Source organism: Lepidothrix coronata, unplaced genomic scaffold, assembly GCF_001604755.1.
Source record: "Lepidothrix coronata isolate B3197 unplaced genomic scaffold, Lepidothrix_coronata-1.0 Scaffold17, whole genome shotgun sequence".
Classification (NCBI taxonomy): Eukaryota; Metazoa; Chordata; class Aves; order Passeriformes; family Pipridae; genus Lepidothrix; species Lepidothrix coronata.
In genome coordinates this window covers 1,337,802-1,360,908 of record NW_016690197.1, presented here as the reverse complement: position 1 = coordinate 1,360,908, position 23,107 = coordinate 1,337,802, and the positions used below count along the sequence as shown (strand labels likewise).

Here is a 23,107-nt window from a genome sequence, read left to right as displayed (position 1 = left end):
TTAACAACTTATTCAAAGACTGTGGGGGAAAAAAACAAACCATAAACGAGGTGTTAAAAAGTAGGGAATTATTTAGTTACAGTATTATGATTTCCAAGTCATTACATTTTTAAGGCAAAATCTTATAGTAACAAAACACATTACTAATGTGTACTAAAATAAGGTTATTTACTTAAAAATGATACATTGGACATAATCTGTGTACAGAACAAGCAATTCATGGTAAACTCAATAAGGCACCTTCTAAAGCAGATGCTGTACAAAATACATTAGTGTGTTACATTTTTATAGTATTCTACACTTCTGGCATATAACACACACAAGAGTGTGACCATTTGTCTCGTTCCACTCTTCTTTCATAGTTTATTTACATCTTCTCTAGGTTAACTACAATGTTATTTTTTCTTCTTTGTATACAATATAGTACATTTCATTTTGGGCATGTCATGTCAGAGCACAAACGTCACTACGTGATGTGGGTGGGCTTCTATAATTGCATTCAACGGCAGAACATTACAAAGCAACAATTACATTAGATTTGTCAAAAAATCAGAAGTTGTGTGCACTCCACTTCTGCTGTACAACCAAGGCTAGTACACCACGGCTCCATAAAGCACCATATCGTGCAACACTGCCAGCTGCTTTTCCACATCACCCCTCCTTGGAATAAAGATGGTGGGCACAGGATAAAGACTTTTGACTCAGAGGCACTGTCAGGAGAATGAGGAAGGGCTAAATCATTCTAATATTTCACAGAAAATGAGCACGTAACTTCCCTTTAAAAATATCTGCAATAGCAAAAGAATGTTTTTTAACTTTATATCTCCGCTTTTCAAACATTTTAGACCACTAAAATACAGTCTGTGAAGATAAAGTAGACAAAATGTATCCAAATGATTTGTTTTATAAACACATTCAAATGGTCATTCAGATCAAGATCTAAAATTTTATTCTAGACTACTATGGAGGTAACTTAAAATATTGATTTTACATTTTATTCAAGACCTCAAAAAAGACTGACTAAGAAAATAATTGGGGAAAAGCCATGGATATTGGGAAAGCTGTATGTTTCTTGAGGAAAATTTACATTAAGTGAAACTCAGAATAAACTGAAAATGTAAGCCCACATTTTTCTGTAGGAATATCATGTTTCTTGTGGAATTTAGAAGTTAACCAGGGACACCAAAAAATTTCCTTTCAGTTGCTGTAACAATAAGAATTATATAAGTGACTCAAAATATTTTCCATCTAACTGAAATCACATGGAGCAAGTTAAATAAACACAAAAAATCCCTCCATATGAGTGTTTAAGAACTTCCAAGGCACAGTCTTGATAGTCCCCAAGATATTTTCCACCCACTTGATATTTGCATTAAGAAAAAGAAAGAAGTCACCTTTGCCTGTTCTGGAGGACATTTCTTTGGATGACAAATGCTTACAATATTGACCAAGAAAATGAGATTAATCACAGTCCAACAGATGAATCCTATTACCCTCCCTGACCTTAAAGGCTTCTGAACTCCACAGCATTGCACGAAGGAACAATTTACCTTTAGAGTCTGCACTAATTGTGCTTAATTACGTAAAAATTAATGGGCTAGCTTTGAGCATATTTTTTTTTCCCCAAATGATTGTTAAAATATCCATACAGACACACTTAGGCTCCAAACAGTGAATGACTTTGCACAGAACACAGGTATGTGCTCACGTGCTTTATGCAACCACATACTTTAGTGTTAACATTTTGTTGGGTATCAGGGAATCAAGGAAGCTCCTGTTCAGGATCATAAACATGACATATGCGTGACACTTTTGAGTATGAACCTCGTAACTGAAGTGCTGAAAAATTATGTTTAAGGCAAAAAGATTTTTTTCTCTCAAAAAACCCATCTTTGCAGCAGTTGGCTAACTTGACATCAATGTGTAAATCAATTTAGGTCCTAAGATGTCTAACCAAAGATCACCATCCTATTGCCTTGCAAATACCTAAACAATGGCAAAGAAAACAAGGGTAAAATTACAAACTGTTGAAATTCATGCTTCCAGCAGGGGCTTCCTGAAGACTTGGGAAAAATGAACTAAAAGAATACACAAAACAAGTTTACAGCTAATAACAACGTGGCAACTCCTAAAAGAAGTAACAATATTTTAAATAGGAACGGGTTATTTTAAACAGACCTCCATGCTTTGAAAGTTTCAGCTAGCAGGGTACCTACATAATCATTTTTTCCTTCTTATTGATAAAAATCCTAGGGAAGGGAAAAAAAAAAAAAGCCTATCCCTTACTTTATTTGGCTTATACCAAACATTTTCCATCTACCTGTGCAAAAATTATGTGCGAAGACATGATTCACAATTTCAAAATCATCATCTATTTCTTGGCAATGGACGGAGAAACTTTTTTTTTTAAAAGCCCTTTATCATGAGGATTGTGGCACATTATCATATATCTCTTGCTGTTTTCAAATAAGTTAAAACCATAGTTGACACACCTATGAACTTCTCAGCCAGAATACATATTAATACTTAAAGGCATTACTAAACAAAAGTAATGACTTTATTAAAAAAAAAAAAAAAGAAATGTCCCTCGAAATAGCTAGTTTTCTATAAAATATGTAGAACTGTTAAATAAAGTCTGTACATCACAATAGAAAATAAAAATACTGCAATCTTTTGCCTGACCATTTACATTATGGGAACTACAGGATTAAAACAAAAAAAAGTAACATGCTAGAAGGCTGTAATTGTTCACAAATCACATTAGTTCTGCATTACATTGTTTTCTATCAGTTGTATTTTCAAGGGAAATTTAAACACATATCAAAACAATCTCCATGTACATATTTTAAGACAACAAATAATCTGGCATAAATCAATCTGAAGTTTTAACATTTTTTCATCAATTTTAGTATTATTCTCAACTTTTTTCTTCAAATCTCGACTATGGCATGTGTGTGTGTGTGTGTGTGCATGTATCTAATTGTACACATGTACCTAGAACTAGGTTTTTGTTGGCTTTTTTTTTTTTTACTAAAGCACAAAACACACTGTATAAATAACTTCCCTTTTTAAAGTTACCAAGAACAAGACTTACAGTACAAAGTTATAGGCACTTGAATTATCAAATAGATTCAATGGTTCCAATACTGTGTGTTCATTCTTCAGATGATTCATGCATTTGAAGCTTCAGCTTGGGTTATGGTACTACTTTCTAACTTCAAAGTAGAAGTGCCAAAGGAGTTATAAATCCATAATTCTGCCTTACAGTAACCTCATGGAGGGTTCTGGCTTTTAATCAACTTGTGTGGGTCAGTGACAAAAAGGAGGGAACTACAGTTTCCTGTGCAGGCCAAATAGTTGGCACAATAAGACCAAATTTTGCAGTTATGCAACTTACTGTATCTTCATGAATTAATTTCAAAGCCATTTCTCCCAAATGTCCTTAACTAGAACTTAAAACATCAATTGATTTACCTTGTTTCAAATCTTGACTTTTGTAACTGTGCACTAAGTGGCCCACAGATGTGGCCTCCTGTGTTTAACCTCAGGGCAAGCAGCTCAAAATCTTCTGCACCTTGTGGATCTTCAAGAGTTCATGTATTCAGTTCTCTTGGTTCTGACCTTTACTGTATTCTCTAGTCTTCTGAGCACTCAGTGCTTCCTGCCTTCCCTCTTTTGTGCCTGTAAAACAAACTTGTTCACAAGCTTTCCAAAACTTATCTCCTGCCTACTTTTGCCAAATGATGAAAAAGCATGCTCCTACAGCTGACAAATCCCCTCCTTTGTGGAAAAGAGTTCAGAGCGTGGCAGGCACCTGTCAGTGAGTCCCAATAAAGTAGAAAGGCAAAGCACATCATCAATGGTCTTTTTGCTAAGATGTAAAGTATTCTGTGGCAAAAATGCTGGTTGCGTGTGGCATTTTGGAAAAAAATGCCAAATTTCATAGTCATCAAATTAAGGAGCTCACTAGACCATGAGTGAGATGACTGAGGCAGCCTACACCTCAAGAGAGATTGTTTCAAGCTCTTTATAGACTTAGGTAGGCATTCCTGAACTGATTAATGGTTCACATTTTTGCAGTTCTCGTTGTGACTAAAACAAAAACAGAAATACAATTAAAACTGAGATTTCAGAAGATAACTTAATGGCAAAGATTCTGCAGCAAATCTCTGATTGTAGAGCCACAAAATGCATGGAACCCTGACCGTAAAAACTTTGTTCATTTAAATGGTTTCTTATATATTCCAAATGACAGCAAAATAATCCTGGCACACACATAAAGGTATAAGGAACTGTTAAACCGAGTAGTATCACAAACAGATTCATAACCTACAGGCTCTTTCACAAAAACTTGGTATGGATTGACTAGGTTTTATTAGGTAGAAGGCAAAAAAAAGCTTATATTCTCCATCTCTGTTGAATCCATATAGCTTGTTAGGCTTTCACAGAAAGCACTGTAATCTGAACATTCAATTCAGTACCCAGAGTTTTCCTGGAGACTCATTAAGTATGATTGAAGTCTCAATGCAGCTCAAACCAAAACAAAACGTGTATTTCATCAAGGCTGTCCATATCCGTAGCATGTAGTGTAGAGAGGCTCTCAGTATCACGGTCTATGAAGTACTGAAAGATTTGATTAGCAGCCTGTAGAAGTGTGCTGAGAAAATACACTGAATCTCAGTTATTTCCTCTTTCCTATTTCTATCTTCCTCACCCACGTCTGAGTGAGCAGATCTAGGAGTCCAGCTTTGCTCTCCAAAGTCATTTTCCTATGTCAAATCTTTACGTCTTGGGATTCCACCATCTTGGCAAGTGTCTTCTTGATCCTCAAGGCAGTGAGCCTTGAGGCAGGATTGTGAGCCCAGCATTCAGACATCAACTTCAATATTGCTCTTAAACACTGTAAAATGAAAAACAAAAGAACAGTACTGTAACAACTGCCTGATCTGAGATGTATAATTTTAGTTCACTATCAAGGCCAAATTATACAACTCTTAAGTCCAAACGTGCAACTTCTACATTTTCTGCACAACTGTTGGTAGGAAACTATTATGAACAGGTTTACTGAAAAAAACCCAAACCCAAACATCCACATCCCAATCCTTCTTTTCCCTCCCCCTCACAGCCTAGCATTTACAGTAGCTGGAACTAAATGAAGTGTTGATTTAGTTTCCCAAAGATGCATTACCAGAACTTCTCATTAGAACTCAAGAACAGTGATACAAAAATGGCAGTAATAAGCAGAAAAATCTCCACTTTTATGTCAGGAAAACTGTGGAGAATTTTTTCATTGAAAATGAAGATGTGCCAACAGTTCTTTCAGCAGTCCAAAACAAAATCAAAAAAAAAAAAAAGGAGAAAACTGGGAATTCCTAGAAGAAATCAGAGACTTTAAGGAAGAATGGATATGGCATATTGAACTTGCTCTGTGAAATAGTTATGTGTTGTTTACTGGGTTCAAGCTGTGGCCCTTTAAAAACACATCTAAAATGAAAATATTTTAGTTACGTCACAGCCTGTCCTGGAATGTAACAGTAAAAAAGAAAAAAAAAAATAGGAAGTCCACAAAGGAATTGCTTCATATTCCATGAAATACCTTCTGCTACAAACCAATGCTATATACATTAAGATTAATAAATTAAAACTTCATTTAAGTTTTATCTCCAATCAAAACTCTGAACATATTCCACCACAGAAGACCTCAAGTAGAGCAGTATTCATACACTTCCCCTCAGATACTGAAAAGATAAATAAAAAATTGAGTCTTTGGAACTGATTTCGAGCGTATCTTTCTGCCGCTGGTGCTGTGAGCTTTTCAAAGTATCAGAATGTTTGAATGTAGTCCCTATTTCACAATGTTTTAATATTCATTACACTAAAAATACCCTTCCAATTAAGGAACAAACTGCACCAGCTCTCCCTTCCCGCGTACTCACTTCATCACTGTTCCATCTGTTTGACACGACCGGGCGCAGGCGTTTGACACACACCACTTCTCTCATGTCCTCATAGGATGGGTCATTTGGCACCATGTCATAATATGGCAACTGATACTCTTCAACAATACCTGGAGATAATTGTGAAAGATCAAGAACCATTAAGATAAATAAATCTACATATCTACTCTCAGATGTCCTTAGCCAGGAGCAAAAATTAACTCAACTTTGTGCCAAGTCAAACCAACCACACTGTTTTACTGGGATAAAAATCTGAAATTTTCACTGTAACAGTCAGACATTCCCCATAAAAGCTCCAATATTATGTTTATTAACTCCAATATTATGTTTATTAATTTTAATAGGTACAACAATTCCTTGCAGTGCCTTTAATTTTGATACCCAGTGTAGAATTTGGCTTATTCTAAATCACTACATGCTACAGAGAAGCACAGAGAAAGTGCAAGGTGGAAGAATACAGATCAAGATCTATAAGGACAGAAAAGAAGAGTGAAAGAAAAGCCAGGATGAGTCACCAAAATACGTGTCAGGAGAAAACTGAATGACATCAGAAATGCAAGAAAGAATAATATCTTATCAACTACAGAAAGAATAATATATTATCCATTTCACAGGGGTGAAACATCTGCATCCCACTATTTCTCCCAAATCAGGCACTCTGCTGAGTGCCTGAGGGTATAAGCATGGGAAAAAAAGCCCAAGATGTTTAACTGTAACAATCAAAAAGGTTGAGCTGTAACAATCAAAAAGGTTGAGCTGTAACAATCAAAAAGGTTGAGCTCAGTGATTTTCAAGCTGTTCTCTGGACAGACTATTACTACTGCTTTTACAGAACACAAGCCTCACGATGAAACAAGCTTGTTATATCATTTCCTGTCGAAGCATTGTTAGGGTAAGGCAAAGGCCTGGTAGATTCTATGCCGAATATTTCAAAGTTTACCTCCTGTGACACAGCGCCGAGCCATTTCCCAAATGATCAGCCCAAAACTGTAGATGTCAGCCATGATGTACGGCTGGAAATGGTTCTTATTCAGGCTTTCATCCAGGACTTCTGGAGCCATGTAACGTTTTGTTCCCACTCTCGTATTCAAGGGAACATCAACTTCATTTGTGTCACTGTAGGAAAATATTAGGAAGTCAGTGAACTGTGGACTATTACAAGACAAGGTATGAAATCTTGTATGATGCAATCACTACACTGCCAAGCTCCCATTTACAAATTAAATTCTTTCTTATATTTCCCTCTCAGTACTCTCAATACATTGTACTTTCCTGAAAAAGATTATCCAGTAAAATCGTAGTGACTATGGTAGTTGACAGTTTACTGTTTCTTTTGCCCAACAAAACATAGAAAAAATTCATTAAAAAACAGTATAAAGATGAATATATTTGGTGACAACTCAGAAAATTATTTGTAAAGGCTTATGCTTTCTTTTAGGCTCTACTGGAATAAGACTTAAAAATATAAAGTATTTAATAACACTATTATAGTATCACTTCTTCAATTAAATTTCAACTTCTTTTACACTGTTCAAATTTCCTATGAAAGAATTTATAATGAAACTACATGACAGCAATTACTATAAATGATCATTTGTGAATAACAAATTAGGTGGTCTCCTCTTCCTTTCCTCTAAAAAACTTTTATTTTCCATAAGAAGAGCATTTTAATTGTGCTCTTAACGATCTACTTTCATCATGATGCCTAACAGGATTCAAGAACATTTTACTCTCAAAACTGAAAAAAAATATGAAAGCATGCAACCAAATAATTCCATCTTCCTTTTAAACTGAGTATCTGGTGCACTAAATAAAAAAAATACGTTAATGTTTGCCCATTACAGAGGATTTGTTCATCTACCTGTTAAACTTGACCGCAAGACCCAAGTCGGCAATGCAGCAGGTTCCATTTTTCTTTATCAAGATGTTTTTACTCTTCAGGTCCCTGTGTGCAATAGCAGGCTTGCCTTGTGTCCCATAAATTTCTGTGTGTAGATGGCACAGACCACATGCAGCAGAATAAGCCAGTTTGAGGAGAGCCCTGTTGTCCAGCGTTGTGCATTTCAGAAAATCATACAATGATCCGTTTTCATGATAATCTGTAATCAAGTAAAGCTGTGTCCAGGAGCCAGTGCCTTTAATATCTGCAGCTATGAAACCTGTGGAACACAGAAACAAAATTACTGTTGATTTGTACATAAATTTTTTATGCAGCAGATTCAGTAATAATTCCTAAAGCTATATTGTCTTGCACTGTATCAGGGGATATGCATCCCCCTTATGAAAACTAATAATGCAGAAGATCTGATTCTAACTGTACATGAGATTACCACTCCGGTCTTCCAGCAAAGACACGGCAGACACGTTTTCAACCAAGAGCAGCAAGATTCTGCCCTTTCAATTACATTTTATTAGCACATATTATTCCACAGAAACTGCCACAGACCCCTCAAGCCACTCCCTAAGAACTGCTCCTCCTCCTCCCTCACACAAGCCCTCCAGCAGGCAAACGGTGCACTGTTTTCCTTACCGAGGATGTTTTCGTGACGCATTAAAACAGTTTGGTAAATCTCTGTTTCTCGGAACCAACTGGCTTCTTCTGTGGTGAAAAACACTTTGACTGCCACTTTTTCACCCCTCCATTTGCCCATCCACACTTCACCATACCGTCCTTTTCCAACTTGCCTTACCATCTGAATTTGTTTGGCAATAGTGCGCTGAACCTAAAGAGGATTAAAAAAAAAATTAAAAAAAAAAAAAAAAGAAGAGGGTATAAGGCAGAGGAAGGAAAGCCAGCAGTTTACCAAAAATACCTGGCCAGGTATATCTTAAGCTTGGATTGCTTTGAACTTTGTTCCTATTGTAAGATTTGTTCTATAAAATTTTTCACTATTCCAGTGCCTCACCACCCTCATAGTGAAGAACTTCTTCCTAATATCCAAACTAAACCTACTCCCTTTGAGTTAAAAGCCATTTCCTGTTGTCCTATCACAACATGCCCTTGTGAAAAAGTCCCTCTCTGGCTTTCTTGTAGGTCTCTTTAGGTACTGAAAGGCTGCTATAAGGTCTCTCTGAAGACTTCTATCAGTCAATAAAAAGCAAATCTATTTTATTGGTCAGTGGACACTAAGAAAATAAAATCTTTGAGTTCACTCAATTTGGTACTTGTACTAGCCATTTATTGCATTTTTATCTTAGTGTCTGTAGGCTCTAAGTTTTCTTTAAATTTTGCTGACACCAACAGATTTCATAACACTATCTAATTCTGCACTTCATTTTAGTTAATTATATGAAGACACGCTTTAAACATGTTCAATTTGTACTTCATTTTCATAATAACTGCATATAAAACATTAACATTCTGTATGGATAAACTGCTGTGTTCTAGGCATTGGGTACAAACCAAACTTTGTATGTGATGGAGAGAAATTCAGGGAAGAAAAAATCTTAGTTTATGATTTACCAACAACGGTAATCCTGATCCACTCCCAGAACTCTGTGACTGGTCAATAAGGTCTTTTAATGACTCCCCAGCTGGAATAAATGCTTCATCTTGTTCCAGGTCACGATTATAACAGTGCCTCTTTGCCATGGACTTACAGTAATGCCTGCAAAAGTAACAGGAGTTAAGCTGAACTCCAAAACACTCCTCAAAATATGTAACAAACTGATCTAGGAAAGAAGCTATTTAAATGTAGAAGTTTTCTAAAAGAAAGAAAAGAGAAGCAGATTTTGCTGTATCTTTTTTTTCCCTGAAATGTACTTACATAGCTTTTTCCTATTAAGAAGCTGTAAAGCATGTACAGGCATGTCAGTTGATTATGAGTCAGGTGGAAAACCAGCATTTTAATAGTCAGCTCACAGCCAGTGTTCCTAGTAAAACACCCCTTGATTTTGGTTTAAACTTACAGACTGGACCTTGAACTGCGGCAGATGAGGCTGAAATCAACCTTTCCTCTGAAATTTCTAGACCAATGGCCACCTCCAGCACAGGGCTGGAGCTGACAGAGGCACCTGAATGAATTGCCATAGCTCAGCTGGTCAATTATTTAGCTTTGGAACACAGCAGAAAAATCTCAGAAGCGGATGGAATTTAATTATCAAAAGTGACTGAAGTTATGTGTAGCTTAGAAAACTGCACATACGTGGTAGCCAGAGGAAAGGATCAAATTCACTTAAAATTCTCTGCCGTGAACATTTTGTTTTACCTAGCAATGCAAACTGCTACCCACAGAAATCTGACATTAAATTACAATGGTTTCCGAGTTACATATGAGGAACTGAGTACATTTACAAAATAACTGTTCTGTTTACACTCGATTTGCAAAATTAAAAATTTTGTCAACAAAGAGAGTCCTTTCCTTACTTGTAACAAAAGCAGCTAAATAAGATGACCATGACAATTATGCAGACTGCCATAGAAATCAACACTGCCATCCAACGGATGCTGCCATCAAAAAGTCCATCTATTTGACAAAAAAGAGAAAAAAGGTAAAGTTTCTAAAGTCTATAAATTAAATACATATTGTAAACAGTTTATTTAGGTATATTTTCATATACTGTGTATCGAAATAAGTATTGACACCAGAAAAGCAGAGAATATCATTTGGATGAAAACAAACAAACAAACAACAGGATTTAACTTGAGATTTTGAAGTTGTAGACTCCTGTTAGTTTAGAAATAGAAAGATTTAGAGCAGTAAGATTCTGAGAAGGTATAAAGCAACAGTTAAACCAGTACGACTTGCCTAGCAATGAATGAGTAAGCACATGAAAACAAACTATTTTCACTGGGAACAACAGAAAGAAGAGAATAAATTTACAGCAGAGAACAGTAAACAATGCCAGAATACCTTTTTATGACACATTCATAATGGCAAAAGCACATCAGAAATTAGAAAAAACATTTTAAAAAAAAAGAACAGATTCTGGAACCAAAATAAAACCAGATCAAGAGATCACATGCAGATCAAGGTATGAGCACACTGAGAAAGAGACTAAAAATACCAAGAGTGATGGTATTGATGAAGAAAAAGATGAACTCAAAAGTGGAAAAAAAGGAAAAGTGAAAATAGAGGATGAAGTGTAATAGAAAGCTTCACAGAAAAACTACTGAATCCAGAAAAAGCAGATCTGTGAAATACTATAATTACATTTTCACATGTTTAGCTGTTGATTAGGAAGAACAGAATCTACACAGAGAGCATTTATTAGCAGCAGTGTTAACACACAGGAGTTGCTTACCTGTGCTATCAAGAGGTGGTAAGGTTGGTTGTAAATCCTGATTGCAGAAATCAGTACGGCAGCACTCGATCGTCCGACGCAGCTGTGCTTTGGGTGAGTCCTGTTCAAGGAGAATTGAATAAATGTTCACATTTTGAAGACAAAACGTGGACAGGTGGTGCTATGGCTACAACACAGCACGGACAAAAGCTGAAGCTATTTTATTTAACAAGCACTTCAACCACACTGTTTAATATATGAGGATCACTTCGCAGCAGCAGACAGACATCATATAATCTCTTGGAGTGCATACACTAGATGTTACTTTTTTTTGTTTTTGACTTTTTCTACTTGGTGAACAGAAATACATGGCTTCTACTTAAGTTGCTATTTCATAAATTGTAAATTTTTTAAGATTAGTCAAAACCAGTTAATAATATGTTAAATAAATACTGCTCTAAAGACAAACTCCAATCGCTTTAGAAGCTTTTCTCTTGTACCCATCATAGCAGCACTGTTTGCTTTAAAAACATCTTCAGAACACCATCTAAAAGATGGAGGGGCATGAAAATTAAACTGAAACTAAGTCACTAATATATAAACAAGAACAGTTTCAGGAGGTCATCATGACACCTCAGGTCTGATTTGCAGTAACCCTAAATACTCACAGCAATAACTGAAGTCAACAGTGCTTCTAAAAAGCAGTGCTACTGACAGCTGTGTTATATGGAAACTCAAGCCCTAGGGATCTAAAAACTTTAAATTATCCAAAACAGTGATAGCGCTGAGGTGGGCAGGGAGAGTGGCTTGATGAGCTCTGCTTCCAGCTCAGTACTCTCGGATGAATCCCACCTGGCCCCACTGACAGCAGGTCACTACTTCCTCCAGGACTGCAGGGGCTCTATTCTGCTCCCCATCCCTGCCTACCAGCTCAAGGGGCTGGCTGCTCTGAAGATAACCAGTCTTACTGTTGATGGCTGAGGCAAAGAAGGCATTAAATACCTCAGCCTTTTCCTCATCCTTGGTTACACTTTTCCCTTCTGCATCCAACAAAGGATGGAGATTTTCCTTGGCCCCATTTTTGTTGTTGATGTATTTATAAAAACACTTTCTACTATCTTTCAAAGACTTTCTCCTGCAGAGAACTCCAACAAGCTAAGATTCTATTCCAATCTTTGCTCCAGCACCATCAAGTGTCCTTCCTGCCACTACTCACTCATGACTGTTTGGTCCTATTCTTCTCAGTGGTAAATGGCAACATGGAAAATTCTACAACTGCAGTTGTAAACTACAGAAATTTAAACGGCTTATGCAGTTTCCCTACATAAGCTCCAGGGAGATCTTAAATTATAATGATATTTCATTTTTTTACCTTGCACTGGAAGTCTGAACCTTCATACTTCATGCAGCCAGAAGCAAGCGTGGGTTCTCCATGTTCATCTTCCTCAATGATAGCAAAGCAATGCCCGTTAGTTCTGGAATAAACATATCACTTGTGCTTTACCAGCATGTTTGTCATTTAATATGCAGCATTAGTTGATCATGAACCCATTAAGAATATTAGAAAGAAAATATCTAGAAAAATTCTTCTTTAACACAGTGGCTACCATCCAGTTTGAGAACAAAAGACCCCCACAGGATTCTCAAACAGAACATACAGGGATGCCTTCTCACCAATACTCTGTTTTCTGCTTCCTCACCCCTCTTCAAGACTGCTCATATCCAACCACAGACACCCAGTTCAGGAACAACTGAGGGGATGGAAAAGCAGACTAAAAAAAGCTTACTAACACAATTTTATAGGTTAAAAAAAAATTCACTCATGTCTTGTTTGAAACTGCAATGATAAACTCTAAGAGAGAAGTCCCAGTATGTGTGTGGTGGCTGTTTCAAGATCTACAGCTTAGCCAGTCTTTTCCCACATAAGCTCTCTCAAATATTCAGCCTTTAGGGCAAAACAAACAAACAAACCACGGAATCCACTTTCTAAAACTGACAGCAACAAATTAATTACATTCTTTAAAAAAGAAAAAAAAAGACCCTTAATTTCCTCACTATCTCATTATACAATTGCTTTGACTTCTATACTGCCTGAAAATGTCAACAATATTTGTAAGGGATCCCAAACCAAATTGCAATGCTAGGTCTGTGATTTCAATGCCTGTAAAAGTAAGATTTGAGTAAATCAAACTTTATTCATTCCCTTACTAAGGAAAACAAATCTAGAAATAATTTTGTCTTTACTACAATCTATTTAAATGAATGTAAAGAGATGTAAATTTGGGAAGCAAAATGCCATAAAATACCCTGCATATGGACACTGCATTTAAATGTCATTAACTAAAAGCTTTATTATCAGCATAATGACCTATACAATCACCAGTTCAGACAAAAATTAGCAAGGCCTATGCTGACTGCACACACTAGAGGGCAATAAAAACCAATAAATAAATATCAAAGGATTTGAAAACAAAATACTACAACATTTTCTTGGTGCAAAACTATGTCTGTAAGATATTACCTGTGTTTACATTTAAAAAGACAGTAGTGTTTATTCTACCTCCTTGGGTTCCATAAAAACTGCCTTATCTGCCAAGTGACAGCTGTAGAGAGGCTGAATACTATGAGTTAAAGTGAAGACTCCAATTACTGCAGCAAGTAACATGTTTTCTACTATGTATATTAATTCTTAAGGCAGAAAACAGAAGGGCCTTAAGCATGAGCTGCAAATGAAGAGAAACCAAAGGCATTTTATGATACGAAAAACACCTTAAGCAAGCATATAATCAGTGCATGAGTCTTGTTAGGATCCTCATGCCTGTCAAAGATAACACTTCCCTCCTGTCCCTACACGTTCACAGGCTTTTCTTTTTTTCCCCCCTGCTTTTCCTTCACAGGTGATAACCAATGAACACATAACAAGAATTCTCAGTACATGGCTATGTTGTCTAGGTGAAAAAATAAGCAAACAAGTGGTGGTATCAGAAGGCTTAGGTTTGGGTCACTTAATACTCACCCAATTATAAAATACTACAGGTTACTTACTCAGCCCTTGAAAGCAGTTGCTGGGGGTGAAGTCGCTGGTTGCAAATGGTTCTAAGTTATGGTGAAAACTGTATTGTTTACATACAGATGGCCATGGGCTTTAACACCTGGCTCTTCACAGAACCAGTGAGTGTCAAATCAGTTATGGGCAAATCACCTGAGAGAACCTTGGTCAGCTCTCCAGAGGAAAGCTTGCTCTCTCCAAAGCCAAAATGAGCCTCTTCAAAGAGCCTTTCTAAGCCACAATGCAATACTCACATGCATGTGTTATTAATAGCATCATCTGGACAATGTCCCGAGCAGTAGCACTTCAGGAAAGGTAAGGTGTCCTCTGGAGCAAGTGTGACTCCATTTGCTTGTTTCTTTTGGTCAGAATTTGTCTTCACTCCTGTGCCATGAAGCATGTCTAGATTTTGACCTGCACATTAAAAAAAATAAAGTACTTTTGCATCTCTCTGGCTCAAGTCTTTTACAGGCAAAACATGACAACAGAATAATTAATAAATAATTGAACTATGCAAGACACAAGAACTTCCTCTCCCAAGATTATGGCACAAATTTGAGTTAATAATTTTATTCTAGAAATACCTAGCTCAAATATTTTTTTACCTTAACAGCAGATTTTCCAACTCTAATAAATCTGAACAGAAAGATACTTTCCCTTTTTAAGGTGGGGCAGAAAAGTAGTGATGTAACTGGTTAGAATTTTCTGAAGAAAGCCTTTCTCATTCATGTATTTAGAAAACCAAAATGCTGACTGCTTGATAACCACAACAAGAATAATTTTATGCATGACTGAATGTACTTAATATGCAATTTTCTAATTTTCTGAACTGAAGTAATTTTTTATGGATTCAGAGTCTCATAGAAGAGCAGTAATAACTCCAAAATCTCTTGGGTTTTTTTGATCTCTGTAGGCATTAGTACTTCAAAACACAGCTAAAGTAAATCTTGTTTGCAAACTAAATTTTGGTAAATGACAGGAACATCCATATAGACGAGCTTTCACAGAATAGAAATAGGGCTACAGTATGTTCCAAGCAGCCCTCAGTTTCTCAACAGTAGGAAAGTTAAGCATCATTTGTCCTTGTTCATATTATTAATATGCTTTTGTGAATGTAGGCATTCAGAAGAAAACATCCACCTATTTTCTTCTTAGTGAAGAACATCCAGAAAAAAAAAATTTAGGAACATAATCTGCCCCCTTCGGAATATGCTTTGTGATCACTATACGAGATGAGAACATCTTCACCCATCTCCTCCAGCTTTATCATACCTAATTTCACCAACAGAAAACTGCTTTCTGTCCACCACCTGACAGGATTGTTGGCTCCAAGTCCTCGAAGTATGAACCAAATACAGACAGAAGAGCTGTGAACAAACTATCACCTGCTCAGATACAGTTTACAGCAAGTCTCTGGGCAAGGCTCAGTGTGCAAAGTAAGAAAACACCAGTTAGGACCAACAGAAGCTTTTACAAATTCAGTTATTACCCTTAATACTTCTCAAAAATAATTTAGTCACAATAAAAATCTCAATTTATCTAAGGAAAAAAAAACCCAAACAAAAACTGACCAGAAAACACGGTCTCTTGGAACAGATTCTTGTGGCTTCCTGTCAAACCTACCAAACCCTGGCTATAGAGTGATGAGAACATCAGTCTCCTGTTGTACCTTGCTTGAAAGATGCGCAGAAAAACTTGATTAAAATCCCGTGCAGTGTCATTCAGACAAATGTGAGATTAAATATTCGTGAAATTTGATCTTATTGTTCTGAAAATAGCAGATTTGCAGATTCCCTTATTTGATTAATGCAGCTCATCTAGTGCACAGTCCTGGTTCAGCCAGGTAATGAAACAGTGCTTTTTTTGGATACAACTAAGAGAATATCCTAAGAAAGTACAACACCATCTACCTAAACTCTCAAATCATTTAGCCATGTGTTATTTGAAATGTGGTTTTCAAACAGTACCTCAGTAACGCCGCAGCTCAACAGTCCTGATATGCACAGAACTGTTAACAAGAAACGAGGTCCGGTGCTATAATAACTGAGTTTACCTGTGCAGTAGGTATTTCTGATTTAACCACAGAAATCCTGCACAACTGAAATAGCTCCTCCACCCGTCCCCTCTCTCTTTCTACACATTTCTTCCCAGCATAATCTGAAAGCTCGTTTTAATACCATGCTACAGATGTTACACAACATTTCATATTCACATTTAAGAGATCCTTACCTGCTCAGAGAACAGGTAATTCTGCTTAATATTCAAAGGAAAAGCCACTGAATATGTGCAAATATTGTCTTTTTTCTTCCTCATTTTCTTGAATGACTAAGGTATCTTTCCCAATTAATGTTATAAAACCCCCCTTACCTTCAGGGACATTCCACATGTTAGAAGTCTGAATGCTTTATGATCTATGTCTCATCAGTCACTCATCCACCTTCCTACCCTGATCACTGACTGCAATTTTTTTAAATTTGCTAGAAAAGAAATCAAGGAACCCTTAAAGCATGGTTTCTTCTGGCTCAGAGCAAACAGAACAACATTTTTATGCAGGTCTAGCATCTTTTAAAGCAGTATTACTCTCTGTAAACTAACACTGAAGCACGACTACAGGTATATCAACCTTTTATACTAAAGCTGAGATGAACTACATTTTCCCTCTTCATTTATTAGGATGAACTGCATTACAAGATCTATGAACAGCACATACCAAATAAAATCCAGAATAGATAACTGTATTTTCAAAGAACCAGCATCTTTTGCAGAGTTTCTGTAGGCAAAGATTTTTATTCAAAGCAAGAATAGACTATAATTTCATTGTTTATGTAGTGTGAAAAAATACTCCATAGTAGCCTGCTTTCATCTTACAGGTAATACCTGAACTGCACAAGGGATGGAGGGGGGGGAGATCACTTGACTCATGCATCCTTACTTTCCAAGACTGTAAAGAAAACTCTTATTAGACAGGAGTTTGAGCACCCAGAGAAAGAAGCAAAAAGGAAAACACTGAGGATGCTTGGGATCACTTCAGAAAGCAGTTTTTAACCACCTACACCTATATATTATCCCTTACTGTACCCTTTACTGCAGTACTAAAATTCATCCTCAGCACTTCCAGACAGATTAGTGTCCATCCTAAAGTTGCTAGGCATGGGGAAGGGAGTCAAATGTGGGAAGACTTGGCTTCCATGCACTTGAGGTATTAAGAGGGCAGTCGAAGGTCCTGGAGTCACAGGATGCTTCATTGCTGTTTTCCTGGTTAATAGATACTGGGTAAATGAACAAGAGTGAACTAAGCATAAGCCTAAGTAACATTTTGCTTCAAGAACCATCCAACCCTCTTGCACCTTCCTGCTCTCATCATCTCCCCACCCTCAGAGCTCCTCCAACTCTCAAACATTCACACTGCTTTATCTTCCTCCTGGGAGCAGGACAGTGGAAGGGAGGATCACACTTTAAGGATCTTGTGAGACTACACTAGTTGATGATATAATTAATGTCTTCTTTTCAATGACACATGCAGCTGTCACTGTGCAGTACAGCTAAGAAATACACATACACGAATTTCAAAAGTGTAAGAGCTGTGCATTAATAGCTTCAAGAGAAAAAAAGTTTGCCTTGAAACACAGTACTTAGAGACCTCAGACCCAGCAAAGCTTCTTTCTCCACTATCTCCTACCCTTTTCTTGTAAACTGCACAGGGCTGGCGGGGTAAAATAATATACATTAGCAACACATGAACTAGCACACACTGGAGGACTTGTTCAAGATCCTGGACCACTTGCAGCCTGTTTGTCCAGCCTTGTGAGAATGATACACTTCAGTGTATCATATAATTCTAACCATACAAACTGCTCTGTAATGTGTATTTTATTACATTTCAAAAACTTAGAACATTCAACAAAATATCAGGGTGACAGTGAGCTGGAACATTCTCCTCACATAAATACAGTGTAAGACAATGATAAGGAAAAAGCTGATGGGGCTCCAAGTTCCCATTTCATCATTTGCTCTGCCCCACCATACATACTGCATTCATTGTAGATTTCTAGAAGTGTGAACAACTGCTAAAGACAGGATGACATTTAAATGGCTTTCTGTTAAACTTTATTTTAATAATATAAATACAATTTTTAAAAGAGTTAATAGTAAGTTGTTAAAATAGGACAATGCCTGCCAATGTATCACATCCAGCCCTTGATCAAAAATATAAATTATTCAAAGCACTACCTCTTCCAATCACAGAAAATAAGTTAGACTATAAAATGTATTTCAAAGAAGCACAGGATATTAAAAATTCCACTAGGTCAGAAATCTAAGTCTACTTGAAAGCATGGCTTCAAACACAAATATTAACGTGGATAAGTCTCTAAAACATACTGTGCGTGACGCTGAGGTGTTACTAACCACTAAAAGCTGAGCTAACCTGGTTGCAAGTCAATGCCAAGATACATGTATAATTTCATTAAGTCTTCTGATCTAAGAAAAGATTTGTGTAACCCAAAAAAACCCCCCAGCTCTATTAATAAATTTGGAGACAGCAGTAAACGAAGACAAATACAAAAGCTAAATTATGCCTACAGTTTGTTATTAACTGTATCCCCTCTTCCTCCACACATACAGCTGCAACGTGGCCAACAGCAGTCAAGTTGTTCAATAGCTTTCTGAATTTGTAATAGAGATGTTGCCCATAAAAACATTTCTATTCCAGAGTACACGACCCTTAAAAGGGATTTCTCCCAGCGGAACTACAGGACGAGTGGCATTTCTTTGTAGCTATTCCGATCTATGCTTGCAAACTCCAAGAAATCCAACATTTAAATAAGAATGCCAGAAGACCACTTTCACCTGACCTCCTGCTGGTGCTATTGCTGCTCGCTGGGGCCAGCTCAGGGCTCACCCACACTGGGCTCTTCTCAAAGATGGAGGCTGTACCAACACTCTTTATGTCAGATACGCCTTCCTTATGAAAAAAGGACATATCTTGAAAATTTTATGTGGTAGTTTTAAGTTACACTGCAAAATTATCCACTCCATATTTACCTATCACAAACTTCCATAATGATTTAACTTGTTCTGCTGTGTGAGTTAAACCTTGGTACAACTGACATGGATTAAGTACAATACTAGCACATGCCCTTAAAAGACAAAATAATATTAAAAAAAAAAAATCAGAAAAACTGTAACAAGTGCAAAGAAAGTATCTTAAATGCTTCTATGAGCTCTGTGTCTTGCATTTTAACCATAATTCTCCCTATAGTACTTTTTTATATATCAAGGCTGTGATTTCCAAAGACCAGGCGTGTTAGAGGTAGCTCCTCCAGCAGAACTGGTTCCTAAAAATCACAGCACGTTCCCAGACTACTTGTGTAAAACCTCTCTCCTTCCCTCCAGCTCTCCCAGCAGCTACACCAGTGCTCAACACAGACAGGTAGCCCCTGCCCCCTTACCTTCCCAACCAGCAATCCCCAGGCTCTGTTCCCACTTCTCCTCCCCAAAAAAGTCACTTCTGAAGACAACTACTCTGTTCTTATGCATTCCGTATAAAAGCCAGAGACATGAAAATGTTGTGTATTTTACTTAAAAAAAGTACACTGCATTCTAATTTAAATTAAATGGACTTTTAAAGAATAAAGTTACTTAAACGTGAAATTATAATAAAACAATAGATCGACTTTTAATAATCCCTTAGAAGGACTTTAATTAGACAAATATTGAAGAATACATGTTCACTACCCATATTTTAAAGACAGATGCAGTCATTAATTGGGGAAATCACCAGTAAACAGAACTATACTGTCTTCAAGTAATGAATCAGCTACTGACAACTCTAACTTCCATTCTACAGATTTTAGAGTATTTTATTTCAGATTAGTTTATATATATGAATTCAGTAACTACTTCACCTGAAATTAAGAAAATGCATAAAGGTTTTAAAATGTATTAATTTTATCTATATCAAATATCTGAATAAAAGTAACTAGAGCAGTGAAATCAAACCTCCACAGATTTTTTTTCCACTTCCCTAATGAACAGTGGCAACTTCGAGGCCATTTTAATATTTAATATTGACACTAATTATTTTTAAATTTAACTTTTAATAAACCTTCATACATATTGAACACTATTAACACCTTTTTAGTCAACTAATTTACCAGGATTATAATACTTGTCTTCTGCAGTGTCTCTGAAGAATACATGAAGGTATGATGAACCACAAATAAAGTAAACTGCCAGCAACACAGCACCAAATCTACGAGAACAAGTTTGAGTATACGTTAAGCACTTTACTGCTCTGTTACAAATATTGATCGGGTATGCTCATCAGTGCACTGTAACAACGAAGAAAGAACTTTACTCAGAAGTAAAACTGGTCCTCTGAATGAAAAACTTGCACTAGGGAGAGGACAAAAGCCTGTTTGCTGCAGTCCTCAACTGCAACTCAAGTCGTAACCTCTTGCCTTAGATCAGCAAAAGTAGGTGGGTGAAGATGCAGAGCAAGTCACAGATTTAAAGATATTGCAAAGGCCCTCCACAGCAAGAAAGGAAACACAAAAATGTTTTAATTGAAAAGGTTGTTATTAAATATACCCATCTGCAACCCAGGCTTATTTTTGACCATTTCTCAACCTAAGTGAAGAAGTCCCGTAAGCTACAAAGAAGATAAAATCCAAAAATAAAACCCCCTGCCCTGTAGTAACGACCTGAGAAATTGCAGCTGTTCACCAGTAATGACATGGAATTGCCTCTGTTTTCTGCTGTTATTGTAAGAATATTTTGACATTAATTAACACATGCAGCCACTTGCTTTTTCAAGTTACCTGCTAAGGAATCTGGTATGTATATATACATGCACGTTTACAGACACACTTGCTATTATCATTCTCTCAGGTCTTGGTAAGCCCTGAAATTCCTACCATTCTGAAGAAGCTTCCAAAAAAAGCAAGGGAGCAAAGCATTAAGCTGTGTGCCAGATACTCAAAGCACAGACACTGGGTGTTTCTGCTTTCTCTGCTTTTCCTTCCTCTTCCTGTAAATCACGCAAATTCTCTTCAATTCCTCAAAATGAATCTTCTCCACCTCTGCCGGTTACTTTATGATGCATTTTTGCAACATCCCACATACATTTTCCTTGTTGAAACTATTTTTCCACTTCTTAGAGACTTTTCACTTTAGATTGTCTCTTTCCTAAAAAAAATTTCAAATACTTCATGACTATCAACTTAATTCTTTCCTCCATGAATCGAGGGACAAGTAGAGAGACCTGACTGTTTTTTACTCACCATCCTTGGAAACCAAACATATTTCATGTTTGAAGAAAAGCCCTTAGGCAACTTGCAAAGAAACAACGTTTCAAGTAAGCTCAACTTTTCCATGGCTTTCAGAATTCCCTCAGTATTGATCTGAAAGTCAGGAATATTTCTGAGATAAGGCAATTTCTTCTTCAGAAGTTGAAAAAAAAAATTTTCAGTCTTTAAGCTTAATTTAGCTATAATACTTATTAGAAGTTATTTACTGAACCATTATTAATCAATATGGTCATGGAAGGAGTTAACGGAATTTAATTTTAAGTAACTAGAAGACCTGTATATTTGTAATATTATTTCTATTTGTATCTAAAGAGGAAAATAGTTGCTAAGGCCTATGAGTAAAATGCTAAAAATTGATTAATGCAAAGGGGTAACCATGACTTCAGCAAAAAGAACAAAGCATATCTTTCCCAGTCTCTTCAAAGGAACAAGGCAAGAAGCTGCTATCTGCTGCAAGAAGCAGCAAAACTGCTTGAATACAAGTAGAACAAGCTCCACTGCAAAACACTGTCTGAGACTATTTCAGGGTGGAAGAGACATCTAGAAGTCACCTGGTACCACCACCTGGTCAAAGCAGGACCAACTTCTACATCAGACCAGGCATTCCAGTAAAATTCTGACTATCTAAGGATGAATGTTGCACAACCTCCCCAGGCAGCCTGTTCTAATACTTAACCACACTCACAGTAAAAATTTCTTTCCTAATTTCTCACCAAAATTTCCTTTAGAGTGTGCCCATAACCAACCTAAGCACCTTAGAGCTATCTGCAAATATTTGCAAATTGGTACTACAAACTTCAACTACACCCACACCCCGGCTACTTCTTGAAAATTAAAAACTGCATGTCCACAACAGGATGAGGGACCAGTCTGGAGAATTTTCCTCTTTCAACTTAAGTAATGTGACGAAGATAGAAGAATCCTGGATTTATGTTTGTTTTGTTGCTTTCAACCTTGAAATCTTCGCTGCAACAGCAAAGTATCAAACTAAGGCTGACATTCTGTCCCACTCCTGGAACACAGGTGTGCATGTGTACACACACAGACTGAATCAAGGCAAACACCAGTGCTTAGAGCACGTCTAGAAGTTTGGTGACACTATTCTTGGCCTCTGCAGGTTAAAGAGATGAAAACGCACAAGGAACTTGGCAATTATGCAAAAACACCTGTCCGGTTTTGGAAGAAAAGTGTTTACAAGTCCGCAGGCTGTACCAAACAATACAGAACCCTCAGTGTGCTCAGGGCTGCCTCCTGGAGCGAACCCCACAGGAAACTCAAAAGGAAGAACAGCAGTTTCAAATACCTTTAGCTAAAGTGTAATACTGCACAGGTCCAGAGAGGACTTTTGCTCCATAAAAGCTTAGCTGTGAATGTGTGCAGGGGGTAGGACTTGAAAAAGCTTAGATATGTGCTCTGAGACACTATTCATTTAAATACCAGCACATGGGAAGAGGTTGATGCAAGTCTGCTCTTCAAATCAGTTGTCAAGCTATGGATCAAGCATAGTCTTGAAAGAGACAGCTCTGCTACATCCTTTAATCTAATATTGCAGATACACACCAGAAACA

At 36.9% G+C, this 23,107-nt stretch overlaps 1 protein-coding gene across 2 annotated transcripts in view; it reads right to left on the bottom strand.

Annotated features, from left to right (window-relative positions):
- Positions 1-151: 151 nt before the first annotated feature.
- BMPR1A (bone morphogenetic protein receptor type 1A) overlaps positions 152-23,107 on the bottom strand; it is a 79,964-nt gene continuing 57,008 nt past the window's right edge. For both annotated transcript variants that reach the window (XM_017806996.1, XM_017806997.1), the window contains exons 4-13: positions 14,484-14,643; positions 12,553-12,655; positions 11,202-11,301; positions 10,324-10,423; positions 9,421-9,565; positions 8,488-8,680; positions 7,819-8,116; positions 6,898-7,073; positions 5,937-6,067; positions 152-4,900 (exon numbers count right to left, since the gene is read on the bottom strand). In XM_017806996.1, coding sequence (XP_017662485.1) covers positions 4,775-4,900; positions 5,937-6,067; positions 6,898-7,073; positions 7,819-8,116; positions 8,488-8,680; positions 9,421-9,565; positions 10,324-10,423; positions 11,202-11,301; positions 12,553-12,655; positions 14,484-14,643 — 1,532 coding nt within the window. In that variant the 3' untranslated portion in view covers positions 152-4,774. The remainder of the gene's footprint in view (positions 4,901-5,936; positions 6,068-6,897; positions 7,074-7,818; positions 8,117-8,487; positions 8,681-9,420; positions 9,566-10,323; positions 10,424-11,201; positions 11,302-12,552; positions 12,656-14,483; positions 14,644-23,107) is intronic.